Below are 15717 nucleotides of genomic sequence, written 5' to 3'. Positions count from 1 at the left end.
TTATCTTAGTGGTGTCACTTCAAAGTTTGAAGAACCTTGACTATTACACATAGCAAAAAACAAACAAACAAACAAACAAAAAACCAAACACAAGTGGGTCACCGTCATCAATAAGTAAGTTTTAAAACATCGAACACAGGACAAAACGCTACAACATATCTATTAGCTGGGTGTAGGGACCAGCCCCACAGGGTCAGTGGGTTTTTCTCCCCGTGTGCGGAGACGAGAGATTGTAGAAATAAAGACCCAAGACAAAGGGATAAATGAAAAGACAACCGGGCCTGGGGGACCACTGCCACCAAGACGCGGAGACCAGTAGTGGCCCCGAATGCCAGGCTGCGCTGATATTTATAGGATACAAGACAAAGGGGCAGGGTAAGGAGTGTGAGCCATCTCCGATGATAGGTAAGGTCACGTGGGTCACATGTCCACTGGACAGAGGGCCCTTCCCTGTTTAGCAGCCAAGGTGGAGAGAGGGAGAGAGAAGACAGCTTACACCATTATTTCTGCATATCAGAGACTTTTAGTACTTTCACTAATTTTGCTACTGCTATCTATAAGGCAGAGCCAGGTGTACAGGATGGAACATGACAGTGGACTAGGAATGTGACCACTGAAGCACAGCATCACAGGGAGACGGTTAGGCCTCCGGATAACTGGGGGCAGGCCTAACTGATGTCAGGTCCTCCACAAGAGGTGGAGGAGGGGAGTCTTCTCTAAACTCCCCCGGGGAAATGGAGACTCCCTTTCCCCGTCTGCTAAGTAAGGGGTGTTTTTCCTTGGCACTGACGCTACCGCTAGAACAGGGTCTGCTTGGTAAGGGGCGTCATCCCAGACACTCGTGTTACCGCTAGACCAAGGAGCCCTCTGGTGGCTCCGTATAGGCGTGACAGAGGGCTCACACTCTTTTTTTTTTTGAGACGGAGTCTCGCTCTGTCACCCAGCCTGGAGTGCACTGGCGCCTCCCGGGTTTACGCCATTCTCCTGCCTCAGCCTCCCCAGTAGCTGGGACTACAGGCACCCGCCACCTCGCCCGGCTAGTTTTTCATATTTTTTAGTAGAGACGGGGTTTCACCGTGTTAGCCAGGATGATTTCGATCTCCTGACCTCGTGATCCGCCCATGTCGGCCTCCCAAAGGGCTGGGATTACAGGCGTGAGCCAACGCGCCCGCCCGGGCTCACATGCTTATCTTCTGGTCACTGCTCACTATGTCCCTTCAGCTCCTATCTCTGTATGGCCTGGTTTTTCCTAGGTTATGATTGTAGAGCAAGGATTATTATAATAGTGGAATAAAGAGCAGTTGCTACAAACTAGTGATTAATGATATTCATATATAATCATGTCTATGATCTAGATCTAGTATAACTCATCTTGTTTTATATATTTTATTACACTGGAACACCTCGTGCCCTCGGTCATTTGCCTCGGCACCTGGGTGGCTTCTGCCCACACCTGGGTTTTTTTTTCTATATGGAAAGAACTGTCTGAGATGCCTTGCGGTAAACTCCAAGGAGATTTCCAGGGAAGATATCCTCTTTTCTCCTGGTAAATCTGTCTGTTGATGATCATTATTTTAAAGGCTCCAAAGATCCAAACATCTGCTTGCACATTTTGACGATTCGTTTTGGGTGAGGGTCTCTGGCAGGCTTGGAAGGGTGGGTGAACAGTGGGAAGGTGGCTGCCTCTGTGGTGACTGGCATCACTCATATCCATATCTGTGGCAGTCATCAGGTGCTTATTATATATTTGACTTTTGGCCACCCCTATGGGGGTGTTAAATGCAGGGAGGGTCTAGTCAAGCCATTACAGTTTGGCAGTGACTTGTAGCAACTTTCTGCACACCTTTCTCAATCAGGGTGGATACCTTTTGAAAATAAGTTCATTTCATCCTGCCTAGCTTTGCCCCAGTAGCTCTAGAAGAATTACCCCATGGTGCTGAGCTCGGGCTGCCTGGCTCTGGAACAATGTGCTCAGAGCTGCAGGGGAGGCCTGCTGTCTGGCTGCCAGAGAGAGTCCCACCACTCCCTACCCTGTATCCTGGAAGACCAGACTGCCCAGCCTGTCCACCTAGTAGACCGTTTCCCTGCCCAATTCTCCTTCTCTCATTGCTAATGAGCAGCTTGATGCCCGCAGGGACTGCGCCAGCTGAGATTGTCTCTAGGTCCTCCCTTCTGCCAGCTGGTGTCCAGGGAAGTGGGTCCTTTGGCCTCCTTCCTGCCACCAGAATTTCGAGGACCTTGTTTCTCCCACTGCAGCTTTTGACCCAGTCCTGGCTCATAGACTAGGGTTTCTTAACCTCAGCTGCACAGAGATTTGCAGGGCAGAGTTCTTTGTTGTGAGGAGCTGTCCTGAGCATCGCAGGGCGCTCAGCATCCTGCCCATCCTCTCCCCACTAATAGCATGGGCGCTTCCTGCTGTTTACAGTGAACAAAGTCTCCAGGCAGACGTACATGTCCCCTGAGGGGCAAAATCACCTTCACTTGAATCACATCCAGTGGTGGCCTGGATGGATACTGGCATTCAGAAATAATAATAATTAAAAAAAATCATAATGTAACTCATATAGTTATGTCCTTATTGATGCAACATTTAATAATGTAAGTATTATTAATACTTATTAATGATTACATGTATATTTAATGTTTTTTTACCTTTTATTTTGATCTAGTGTCAGAGTTTGAGAAGTTTGTAGAAAGATTATAAATGACTCTGATTACCCTAGATACTAGTGTTCCCACATGGGCTTTCTGCCCCCCAGAGTACCCTCTGCCCCTCCTTCTCCTGCCCCCGCCTTTCTGTCTCTCTCTCCCCCAGCAAGCTCCCTATGAGCACAACTCCAATTATAAGAAAAACACCATTTTCTTTTCTCTGAGGCGGCATTCTTGACGTTTGGATTCAGGCTGAGAAGTGACAGTGATTTATAATCATCCTTGCCTGTGTAGTCCTTCCCATGTTAGGTCATGTCTGTCGTTTATGTTGATGACAATCTGTGTCATCCACGCCATTTTCAAAATTTTTGAAAACATATCCAGCCAAAAGCTAAGGATCAAATGCCCTTTTGTGTTGTTATTTTTCTTTATTGCTCTTTTATTACTTCATTCAGAATCTCTATCTCTTATCATGTTTTGGCCTGTTTGTGTTTCTTCCGCTTGGTGCTAACATCAGTTAACATTGAGTTTAGAAAAAATGTTTCCCCAATTAAAAAAAAAATCACGGCCGGGCGCGGTGGCTCAAGCCTGTAATCCCAGCACTTTGGGAGGCCGAGGCGGGTGGATCACGAGGTCAGGAGATCGAGACTATCCTGGCTAACACGGTGAAACCCCGTCTCTACTAAAAATACAAAAAAATTAGCCGGGCGTGGTAGCGGGCGCCTGTAGTCCCAGCTACTTGGGAGGCTGAGTCGGGAGAATGGCGTGAACCCAGGGGGCGGAGCTTGCAGTGAGCCGAGATCGCGCCACTGCACTCCAGCCTGGGAGACACAGCGAGACTCCGTCTCAAAAAAAAAAAAAAAAAAAAAATCACTTATACTACATCTTCTTTCTGATTTGCATTAACTTGTAATTTTATTTTTTGTTTTTGTTGTACTAATACTCTGTTAATCAGCTAACTTTCAAGAAAATAATCTATTATGTATAACAAGCAAATTGGTTAGTTTCAACATTCTTCTTAAGGTAACTTCTTGCTTCCACTTCTTTTTCCATCTCTAACTTTGTTCCTTTTCTACTTTCTTGAAATTCTAGTTTGTTTGCCTTATTTTTGGTATAACAGGCATGTTGGAAAAATGTTTTCTCAATTCAAATTTGGTAGCATCTTGGATATGGTGATTTTTATTTTCTTCTTTTCAGATTGAAGCAAAGATTCTTTATATTTTGATTTCCTAAGTTCACCCAAACAATATTTAAGAGACTTTAATACATTTCCATGAAGTAGGATACATTTTATTGTCTGTCAGTATTTGTTTCTAATAGATTGGTTTTTACAATTCTGACAACATTTTATGTAGATTTTCTGTTAATTTGACTTGAGAATATAAGAATGTTGACAGAAGAGACAGAAGGAATTATGAAATCCAGTCCAGAGGTCCCCTTACAGGCCCTTGGTAAAATGGGACCCAGTGCATTTTGACTGTCTGTGCCAGCACTGTTTTAAAAATTAGAACTTGTCCACATTTTGCAGTTCGGACAGCACATACAAATCCAGAAGACCTGGCCCTGTCGGGACTGAGTTTCTGTGTGGTGACAACTGGCTACAACCCCTTCCTTCAGAACACTTGCATCTTCCCTCATCCCCGCTGCTCCAGTTCCCCATCCACAGACGCACTGCCCTGCTGGTGTGATTCTCGTGGCCACTGTGGCAGCTACTTTGGAGATCCTGCTGGTCCAGCCCTTCCTGCCTTCCGCAGAGCTATACTCCTCCTTCTGAAGAAGCCACCTGGGGCCTGGGGCCCATCTTCCTGGCTCCTCAGAGTCCTTGCAACAGCAGGCACTGCTTCTCTCTCCTGCACTCAATCCCTCTCCCACTCCACTTCTTCTCAGTGTGCAAAAACACTAAGAAGTGTCCCGTATTTTCAAAATCTCTCCCCTGAAGTTCCCACCTGATATGTCGTTGGAGATGGGCAAAGTACAGTGTCCTTGAAGCATTGTTTTATTCATAGTGCCTGGAATGTGGTAGGATCTCAACAACTGTTGTTTCATTAGAGGAATTACCAAATATGTGAATACCAATGTAACAGTACCGGTTCTATGTGTTTCAAAATTATTATTCTCATGAGTGTTAGCTTTCTTAAAAATTCATTTCTTTTAGTTGGATCTAGACATTTTATCTTTCACAGCTCAAGATGGATAAACTCAGAATCATAAACTCTTAATGCATAATGAGAAATGTAACAATTCCTAGGGCCAGGCACTTGTGTCTGTGCTGGTGCTATTGCCTCAATGCAGGAAAATCTACATGAGAATTCACTTTGAGGCCAAAACTGCTTCCTAAACGTGGATACCTACCAGGTATTTGAGCTGGGAGTACTGCCCAGGTCTGGATGGGTGGGGAGTGTTTGCAACAAGGACCGCGCCTTGCCATCCTCAGTGACACAGTGTCCAAGTGCCCCAACTTAGCAGACACCTGCCGACCACCTGATTTCTGTGGCCTAATAGGGATGTGATGAAATCTACCTGTGCCACTCAACCCCAATCCACACGTTATCCAGGTGGTTTGAAACTTTTTTGATATACTGGGTTCATGCTCTGGAGTCCTAACAATGTTTTAGCTAATTACCAAATATATATATATATATATATGGAGAGAGAGAGAGCGAGAGAGAGAGAGCGAGCGCAGTGCAATAACCTTGTCCTTTACATTGTAAAATGATTTCTCCTTAAAGGTCTATCATCTGTTTTCATATATCCATTATTATTTGTAATATCCTTTAAACAAAGCAAAGTCAACCCCAGGCCAAGCCATTGCACAACTCTTTCAAAATAGTCTCCTTTCTACCTTGAAAGAAGAAAGTTGGCAGGTTGAACGTTGTTTTTGTGGAGCTTGTACCACGAGTCACATATCACAGTGTGACTTCAAAGGCCACTGGAGCCACCATCTCACACTGAAGAACACACATGGGTCAGGAGCCAGGTCCAGAACGGTGGATCTGGAGAGGTGAGGGTCCCAGCCTGTGGTCCTGTGGGGAGCCCTCAGGCTCCTCTCTGGCCACCATACTCTGACCTCCCTCCTCAGCAGGACAGGGTTCTGGCCTCTCTGATGACAGGTTGTGTGGCAGACCAGGTCTCACTAACACAGGCCTCCATAACAACTGGCTCAGTACTGACTGAGTGATTAGATATTAAAAGCTAAGAAAAAAAAAAAAAAAAAAAGCCGGTACCTTTATACAAAGGCTGGAACGTAACAAAAGCCCACCAAGAGTTTTGCTTAGGCCTTTCTTGGGCCTTAAAGCATGACAAAATAACCAAGGAATTCTTAACAGGATCCATTTAGGATTAAACAAGTTTTACTGGGGGTCTGAGGGAACTCCCCACACCTCCGTGAGGTAGCAGGAAACGACATAAGGGCAATCACCCCCGGCACCTGGACCCATTTAGATAAAGTAAATAGACTGAGGCTCCAGAGTAAGGTCTCAGGACCCAGAACTTAGTTATAGATTAAAGAAGTCAATCACTTATGTCTTTAGATGATGCACACTCACTTGTAGGCATATAGCTTAGAAGGTATATATGCTCTGGAAAACTTTGTAATTTTGAGTTGGTCTGGTGGTAATTTCCAGACCTTCTCCCTGTAACCAGTTGCAGAAATAAAACCTCTCTTCCTCTCCAGGTGATCTGCATCTGGTTAGTGGGGCTGGAGAAATAGCAGCCTGACCCTCAGTTTGGTCCCGGAAGTTCTTCCACCCTCCCTCGCCTGCCCTCTGTGGCCACTGCACTCACTGCTGCTGTTGCTGTTTTGGTCTATGTGAGGTTCACCTAGTGGACTGGCTGGACATTTCCAGGGGGCACCTCAGATACCTCACCAACTTGCTGGGTCTGATCCTTTAATTTAGATTCATAAATTGTGCCAAAATACGAAGTGGCTACTTTACATAGTACTTAGCCAGATGACCAAAGGACTCAGTACCCGAGGGCCCCTAACAGAAAACACAGACCACATTTCCTTTACTCTGACCCATTTCTTGGGGGTCCTTCCCATACCACTGACACCGTTCCTGTGTAGGCGGGGCTAGAGGGGAGACAAAGCCCTCGGAGTAGCTTTCGAATCAGAGGAAGTCCTGCTCTGACAGTGACGGGCAGAATTAAATTCCCAGGTTGGGGCCACCACCTTTTAGTCTGATCCCTGCAGCCCGAGTCTCCCAGAGCCCGCGGGAACTGGGCAGCGGAGAGAAGGCTGAGGGACTCCGCGGGCAGGGAGGAGAAGGGAGAAGAGCTTTTTGCTCCTTTAGGATCTGGCTGTTTCAAGCGCAGGGCCAGGTCGCTGTGGACTTAGCAAGGGCTGGATGGACTCGTGGAGCCTCAGGGTGGGTAGGGGAAGCTGGCGAAGGTGATTCCCGCTTTCGGCTTCTGGGCGTCCTGACCTCCCTCCGGGAACCCTCGGGGCTGGGAGGCGGGCGGGGGTCTTACTGATTCCGGCCCCAGAAGCGCGCTCCGGGTCCACAGACTGCCGCGTTTCGGGGGCTTGGCGGGCCAAGGGGCGGGATGGCAGCAAGGCCCCTCCTTTCCCCTCTGTGGAGCTCTTATAGTCTGTACCCCGGTTGTGGCCTGTCTGCAGAATCCGCACCAACAGGCACCATGCCCATGACCCTGGGGTACTGGGACATCCGAGGGGTGAGCGAGGGTCAGCTGGACGGTGGGACCAGGGCGCAGGGTGGGAAGTGTGGAGCAGCTGCGGGACCGGCTCTAGGGATCCTTCCTCTTCAGGGAGGTCTCCCTCAGAAGGGCCTGTGCAAGACTGTGTGTGTGTGTATTTGGGGGTGGGGGTGGGCAGAGGAGGCGACGTGTGCGTGCAGTGTAAACTGGGGGTGTTCCTGTTGCAGACAAAGTCACCAAGTCAGGGACTCTCCATCTCTGACCCGAGCTGCCGGCCCTCTCTCCCAGCTGGCCCACGTCATCCGCCTGCTCCTGGAATACACAGACTCAAGCTATGAGGAAAAGAAGTACTTTAGGGAGGATGGTAATGGCACCTTCCTGTCTGGGCCCTGCCCACTCCCGCTGAGTTGGCACCAAGCAACCCATGGTGGCCAGCTGTGGCTGCCTCTGCAGGCCTCCCCTGCTGGAGCTGCAGGCTGTCCCTTCCCTGAGCCCTGGGGAGGGAGCCCTCTGGCCTTGCAAGGCAGAATGCTGGGGCGGGATGCTGGGCCCCCTGTCTGGGTAATTGGGTTGGGTGTACCTCAGGGCTTGCCTAAACCCTGGAAGCCTTAGCCTTGTGGGGTCCAGAGCCCTCACCGGGATTCTTTCTCTCTGAACCCTGGGATGTGGGGCTGAGTGGTTGGATTCTAGATCCACCTGTCTCAGGGGTCTTGCCACTGGCTCCTTGGGAGGGTCCCGGGGAAGGAGGGCTGGGCTCTGGGGAGGTTTGTTTTTATTTCATCTTCCCCACCACAGCTCCTGACTATGACAGAAGCCAGTGGCTGAATGAAAAATTCAAGCTGGGCCTGGACTTTCCCAATGTAGGTGCAGGGGAAGGGGCGGTTTTGGGGGCAAGTGCAATGTGTCTCTGACCGCATCTCCTCTCCCAGCTTAGAGGGGTTAGGATCAGGAGTCTTCTGCCCAATTCCTGTCACTCCTGGCTGTCTACACAGCCCTTCCATGATGTTCTGTGTCCAAGCTCATTCGTTCATGTGACAGTATTTCTATCTCAGGCCTGCCATGAGCAGGCACAGTGAGTGCCGGGTCTCCTCTCTACCCTTGCTTATGGGAAGGGGATGCTGGGGAACCTGGTGGCCCAACTGAGCTTCCCCGGTTTCCCATTCATCCAGCTGCCCTACTTGATTGATGGGACTCACAAGATCACCCAGAGCAACGCCATCATGTGCTACATTGCCCGCAAGCACAACCTGTGTGAGTGTGGTTTGTTGCAGTGTGTGGGGGGAAGGTGGCCTCCTCCTTGGCTGGATTGGGGTGCGATGCTCAGAAAGACTCTGTGTTTTGTGGGTGGCAGGTGGGGAGACAGAAGAGGAGAAGATTCGTGTGCACATTATGAAGAACCAGACCATGGACAACCATATGCAGCTGGTCATGATCTGCCACAACCCAGAATTTGTGAGTCTCCCCAGTGATCTGCACCTGGCAGAGTTTGGATTTGGGACCAGGACTCTTGCATTCCTGCACATACTGGTCTTTTCTTAAGTCCTTGGTACCACTCATCCTCCAAGTGCTTTCCCATACTATCAACAGTTATCCTTACGACTCCAATGTCATGTCAACAAAAGCAGAGGCAATTCCCAGCAATCTTAGGACACGATCCAGGCATCCCAGGGTAGAAATTCAATTCCTAGATGGTAAAGTTTGGGTTTAGAATCTCCTTCATTGCCTCTGGCCTCTGACTTCTGTCCTGGGTCATTTCTCTCAGCCAGTTCACTTCACCTGCCTGCTCCTAGAATATACAGACTCAAGTACAAGACAGAGGAATGTAGTGGCACCATTGAATTGCATCTTCTCCTCCACAGTTTTCCAAGTGCTGTCATTGACATGCATAGGGATCCACGCATTTTCATAACAGGCAGCTCAGAGGCAGCCAGCGGGCCTTTATTCCTCTCCCTCTTTCCTTTCAACCTGAACTTCTCATCTCCCTGGAAACTGGTCAATGTCCATGTTTTCTCTTGCCACCCCATTAGGAGGAACTTTCTACTTCTTTCCCTGAGCTCCTGTAGTTCTTTGCATCCTTGATTCTGCCCATGTCTGGGTCCAAAGGCTGCCAGGTGCTCGGGCGCCACTGGGGCTGACCCAGAGGTTATTGGGAGGTCAGTGATAACAGATTCAGGGACGGCATCTCATTCCTCTCTGCCTTCTGATCACTTCAGATAGGGTCTGGCACCCAGTCAGAGTCTAATAATTGCTGATGTATCCAACTGAAGCCTGGGCACTGCCCCAGTTTTAGTTGCGGGGAAGATGGCTGCTTGCCCACGGCCAGCCTGGGCCATCCACAGCCCTGGGGAGGCCATGTCTATGCAGGGAGCTTTTGTCTGAGGGTGGTGACAGCTGTTTTCTGCCTCAGGAGAAACTGAAGCCAAAATACTTGGAGGAACTCCCTGAAAAGCTAAAGCTCTACTCACAGTTTCTGGGGAAGCGGCCATGGTTTGCAGGAGACACGGTAAAGAAGGAGTGATATAGGGAATGAGATCTGTTTTGCTTCATGTGTTGTGGAGGTTCCAGCCCACATATTCTTGGCCTTGTGCAGATCACTTTTGTAGATTTTCTCGTCTATGATGTCCTTGACCTGCACCATACATTTGAGCCCAAGGGCTTGGATGCCTTCCCAAATTTGAAGGACTTCATCTCCCGCTTTGAGGTGATGCCCCCATCCTCCTTTCTCTTTGATGCCCCTTGTTCCTTTCCCTCCTTTGAGATGCTTTCCCAGTCCTGGAGCTACACATAGAATAACTTGCATTTATTGAGCATTGGCTTCATGCCACGAACCGTGCCCAGCACATTATACCTATTGTGTGGAATTTGAATTTTATAACATTCCAACAGGGTGACAGAATTATCTCGCCCATTTTGGAGATAAGGAAACTGAGAATGAGATGGTCAGGCATTGCTCAGGGTCCCAGAGCTGGTGGAGGCTGTGCTGGGCTCTCTATGAGCCTCTGGATCTATGGGTGGCAGTCAGGGCTCTCCTGTATGTGACCAGAGAAAAAGCCTTAGGCTTCCCCTAGCCTGGGTTTCACAGCCCAGGACACTTTGGAAGAGGCAGAGCACTTCGTGACCATGGATGGAGCTGGCAATAGTAGGACTGGCACAACGGTGGCGTTGATGTCTAGTGCTAAACCCACGGGCAATATTCATTGCTACCTCCAGAAGCTTTGCATGATCGGACCCCTGTGTGGGGAGTCCTGAGAGCCAGGGCTGTGGCTGGAGCTGGATTAAGGTACATATGTGGGTGCCCCTGTTGAAGGAGTTTATGTTGAAATGCCCAGTGCTGGGGCACTTTCTTACTCCACCTGTCTTCCTTTTTTTTTTTTTTTCGAGACAGAATCTTGCTCTGTTGCCCAGGCTGGAGTACAGTGGAGTAATCTTGGCTCACTGTAACCTCCGCCTCCTGGGTTCAAGCGATTCTCCTGCCTCAGCTGCCAGAGTAGCTGGGATTACAGGTGTGCGCCACTATGTCCAGCTAATTTTTGTATTTTTAGTAGAGACGGGGTTTCACCATTTGGCCAGGCTGGTCTCAAACTCCTGACCTCAGGTGATCTGCCTGCCTTGGCCTCCCTAAGTGCTACTCCTCTTCTCTTTTTTCCCTCCAATGTTCCACGTGTTCCCCCTGTGAGATGAGTGGCACGCTGGTTTTACTCCTGTTTACTGACCTTCTCCTCTGCATGAGGCAGGGTGTGAGGCACAGTGGGAGATGCATAGATGACCGCCCCATCCCGGAAAAGAGTGCAGTGAGAGGCCTGCCGGCAGAGCAACCCTTGAGGGGTGTGTGGCACCACCTGGGTACTGGGCCCGGGGCCTGCCCTCACTCACGGAGAAGCATCCCTCACCCGTGTTGATCTTGTTTGAGAGCAGCAAATCCTGCTTTAGGACAGATTTGGGAATTTGAGGCACTAGTCCAAAGAGCTTCTGAGCCTAGAATCTGTTTCCCTTTCCCACTCCCCATCAAGAGATCTGCTTGCTTAGCTAGTTCCCATCAGCTCTGGTTCTGGTCCAGGCTTAAGTGGCCTTGGAGTTATGTAAGATGTGGTGGGAAGGGAGGGGTGGAGGACAGCTGAGGTCTCTGGCCTGTGACATGCCAAGGTCAATCAGTTTGAGAACAAGCAGTCTGGGAATTTTTTTTTTTTTTTTTTTTTTTTTGAGATTGTGTCTTGCTGTTGCCCAGGCTGGAGTGCAGTGGCGTGATCTAGGCTTACTGCAACCTCTGCCTCCTGGGTTCAAGCAATTCTCTGCCTCAGCCTCCTGAGTAGGTGGGATTACAAGTAGCCGCTACCACACTCAGCTAATTTTTCTATTTTTAGTAGAGATGGGCTTTCACCATGTTGACCAGGCTGGTCTCGAACTCCTGAACTCAGGTGATCCACCTACCTCGGCTTCCCAATGTGCTGGGATTACAGGTGTGAGCCACCATGCCTGGCTGGATCTTTTTGAATACTTTATATGGGAATTCAATCCTGGTAAGATTGTGCACAGCACATCTGAGTGTCTTGTAGCCTGATCTGCAGCAGCAGGGCTGGAGATGCCATGTGTTAGGGCACAGTGAGATTCTGCTCAGGTATTAGATGGAGAACTTTGGACTTTCCGCTTTAAGGGGAATGATTAGAGCCTAGTCTCACCTTTCATTTTCTTATGCACTGCCACCCCCCATTCCACTTTCATCCAGGTTTTACTGAGACATTGGGTGAGTGTGTTGTGAGCCCGTTTGTTCTGCTGGAGGTCCCTTCTGTGTGTCTACACCCAGACAAGCCAAGAGCCTCCCTGTGGAAAAGGAGACTGTTTGTGCAGTTAAGGGGTGACAGGGCCCGGTGTGAGGGGTGGTGGGGCAGAAGAAGAAGAGTATTTGGCAGAAAGAGGCCAGAACCAGAGAGAGACAGAACCAGGCTACATTGTAGCCCTGTTCCCCTTACTAGGTATTTAAATGTGAGGTAGTTGCTGAACTTCTGTTTCCCACATGAGAAACGATGGTAATAGATTCAGCCTTGCAGAGCAGTCAAGTGGATTTTCTAAGCTTGTATTATAATTTCTCTTGGGTACAGAGCAGCCAGCACAGTGTAGAATCTCCATAAGTGCTAGCTGTTTCTGTGGTACAGCATTACTTAAAGGAAGCTGGAAGAGTTAACTCTGCAGATCTGGGGACCCTAAGAGGCTGTGTGATGTCCCAGCACTTGAGCCCACGTGGAAAGGCTGTGGCCAAGGCCCTGACCTGCTGTGTCTGCAGTGGGGCTGTCCCCATGGGCAGCTGACCTTGAGCTCTGGCCTTATTTTCCCCCGTCTCAGGGCTTGGAGAAGATCTCTGCCTACATGAAGTCCAGCCGCTTCCTCCCAAGACCTGTGTTCACAAAGATGGCTGTCTGGGGCAACAAGTAATGCCTGGAAGGCCAGGAGGTGGGAGTGAGGTGCCCATACTCAGCCCTCTGCCCAGGCTGTGGAGCGCAGCTGGACTCTGCATCCCAGCACCTGGCTCCTCATTCCTTTCTCCTGTTTATTCCCATCTTTACCCCTAAGACTTTATTGTCCCCTCTTCACCTCCCCTAAACCCCTGTCCCATGCAGGTGCTTTAAAGCCTCAGTTACCCACTTTCCTTCATGAACATCCCCCTCCCAATATTACCCTTCGCGGCACTAAAGCCAGCCTGACCTTCCTTCCTGTTAGTGGTTGTGTCTGCTTTGAGGGGCCTGCCTAGCCCCTCGCCTGTGGAGCTCAGCCCCAAGCTGTCCCCGTGCTGAATGAAAGAGCAGCATTGACTGGTTTACAGGCCCTGCTCCTGTAACATGGCCCCTGCCTTAGGCCTACCTGATCGAAGTAAAGCCTCAATCACATTTGCTGTGTCTTGTCTTATTTGCTCCTGGCCATCTACCCAGACTGTCTGTCTGTCACTGCCTCTTCCAAGGGACTGGCTGGTGATCCTGGCAGTGGCCGGGTTCTAACGGAGTCTGCTGGGCATAGTAAGGCATTTGACAATTCTTGCTCCCATTTCTGACAGACTCAGAGCAGGAAGCTCCCTGAGGCTCTGTGGAAAGAATGTCTCTTTCTGGGCCTGGGTCTCGCATTCATTCATCCAGCCTTACTGAGTGCTTTCCATAATTACCCAGAGCTTGTGTCTCATTGAATAGGACCCCAAGGGGGTGGAATCTCCATCCGAGAGAACCAGGGTCTCTTTTACCTTCTCCACTATATGACTGCATCACTTCTGTTAGGTCTCCAGGACCCAATCTCTATTGATTTTCTCAGATGTCTTCCAGGTACCCTCTCCAGGCTTGCTGCACAGCTGTCATCAGGACGTTCTCTCTGGGTTTACTTCCTCTGTTTCCTGGGTACCTGTGAGAGAAATGTCTTTAGTCCTTGCACAACTGAAAGTGTCTTTACATACTTACTGAATACTCTGGCTGATGTTTTAGTCTGTTCTCACACTGCTAATAAAGACATACCTGAGACTGGGTAATTGATAAAGGAAAGAGGTTTAAAGGACTCACAGTTCCACAGGGCCTAGGAGGCCTCATAACCATGGCAGAAGGCAAATGAGGAGCAAAGTCACATCTTCCATGACAGCAGGCAAGAGGGCCTGTGCAGGGGAACTCCCACTTATAAAACCATCAGATCTCGTGAGATTATTCACTACCACGAGAACAGTATGGGGAAAACTGCCCCCATGATTCAGTTATCTCCACCTGGCCTCCACTCTTGACACCTGGGGATTATTACAATTCAAGGTAAGATGTGGGTGGGGACACAGCCAAACCATATCAGCTGGGGATAGAATTCTATGATGAAAACCTTCAGACCTCTAATAGACTTACCCACTCCTTTCTGAAATTGAGCATTTCTGGTGAGTAGGTGGATGCGTCTGACTGCATCCTTTGATTTTTTAAAGTTATTATTATTTTTATTATTTTGAGAGGGAATCTTACTCTGTTGCCCAGGCTGGAGTGCAGTGGTGTGATCTTGGCTCACTGCAACGTCCCCTTCCCGGGTTCAAACGATTCTCCTGCCTCAGCCTCCCGAGTAGCTGGAACTACAGGCACGCACCACTGTGCCCAGATAATTTTTGTATTTTTGGTTTAGAGGTGGGTTTTCACTATGTTGGCCAGGCTGGTCTCGAACTCCTGACCTTGTGATCCACCCACCTCAGCCTCCCAAAGTGCCGGAATTACATGCATGAGCCACTGCACCTGACCATATCTTTTGCTTTTTTACTTAAGCATTTTCTGCCATTCTGAGGTCTGTAATTCCAAAGACTGCGCGGGGATCTGCAGGTTGATGTCTTCCTGACTCACATCCTTGCCGAAACATTCTAAGCACAGGCTTCCTCCACCCTGACAGCAATCCCATAGCTTTATCTGCATTGCATCTTCTTGAAGTAATTTAAAATCTCACTGGAGAGTGAGCTGCTTCGGAGGAAGAATCTCATAGCTTAGCACTCCCTAAGCTGTGATGTCAGAAATAGTTGTTCAGTCTGTAGGTCAAGTATTCATACAAGGCTCAGCAGACAGAATTTGTTACAAATCAACAAAGGTCTCTTCTGCAAAAAGTGTAGATCTAAAAATACAACTAATTAACAAATGAGTCAGAATATCCAAATGGCCAATAAGCTCGTGAGAAGGTGTTCAACATCATTAGACAGCAGAAAGTTAAAAACCCGTAGATCCTACTGTATCCCCACTAGAATGGCTGACATTGAAAGGACTGACAATTGTTGGTGATTTGTGGAGTAACTGGAACTGTCATGCCTTGCTGGTGGGAAAGTCACTTTGGAATACTGGCAGTGTCAGCTGGGGCTAAACATACATCTACCCAGGACCCAGAAGTCCTACTCTACAGGAATGAGTCCTGTTGGATTCCAAGAGCCAGGTATAATGATGTCAAAAGCAGCTTTATTTTAAATAGCCAATACCTGAAAACAACCCAAATTCCATGACTAGAAGAACGAACAAATGAACTTGGTTTATGAACATAATTCCATCATTCGTATAATGGAATACTTACTCCGGTATAATGAAAATAAACGTGCTAACGCTATGTGCAAAAACATGGATGGGCCTCACAGACGTGTGGAGTAAAAGGATCCAGACAGGAGAAAGGACATACGATCTCATTCCACTTACACGAGAACCAGGAGAGGGAAATGAGTCCATGGTATCACAGGTCAGGTGATTGGTGACCCTGGTGAGAACTGGAAGGTTGCCTATTGAAGGCGCCTGGTGGAGTGCTGTAAGTTTTCTCTCTTTATCTGGGAGGTGATTCCAGAAGAGTATACAAGTGGAAATGCCCACAGAATAGCACACTTAAGGCCTGTGCACTGTATGTACATTACACTTCAGTGAAAAGCATGCACATGTGTCTTACATTATTTGT

The 15717-nt window shown here is 48.7% G+C and overlaps 1 protein-coding gene across 3 annotated transcripts; it reads left to right on the top strand.

The window, feature by feature from the left end:
- The first annotated feature begins 6760 nt into the window (after positions 1-6760).
- GSTM1 (glutathione S-transferase mu 1) lies at positions 6761-13184 on the top strand. Of its 3 annotated transcripts, XM_065548374.2 has the most exons (8): positions 7255-7323; positions 7594-7669; positions 8101-8165; positions 8475-8556; positions 8657-8757; positions 9713-9808; positions 9896-10006; positions 12643-13184. In XM_065548374.2, exons 1-8 carry the CDS (start codon positions 7288-7290, stop codon positions 12730-12732), a joined length of 657 nt encoding a protein of 218 aa, XP_065404446.1. In that variant the 5' UTR covers positions 7255-7287; the 3' UTR covers positions 12733-13184. The 3 variants fall into 3 exon arrangements, with proteins under 3 accessions (XP_073855889.1, XP_065404446.1, XP_073855888.1); XM_073999788.1 differs by lacking the exons at positions 7255-7323; positions 9713-9808; positions 9896-10006 and adding an exon at positions 6761-7039 and having other exon boundaries at positions 7533-7669; XM_073999787.1 differs by lacking the exons at positions 9713-9808; positions 9896-10006.
- The last annotated feature ends 2533 nt before the right edge of the window (positions 13185-15717 follow it).

This window comes from Macaca fascicularis, chromosome 1 (assembly GCF_037993035.2).
Source record: "Macaca fascicularis isolate 582-1 chromosome 1, T2T-MFA8v1.1".
In the NCBI taxonomy this organism is placed as follows: Eukaryota; Metazoa; Chordata; class Mammalia; order Primates; family Cercopithecidae; genus Macaca; species Macaca fascicularis.
Note: the sequence above shows the minus strand (reverse complement) of the source record. Positions and strands in the feature narration are given on the sequence as shown.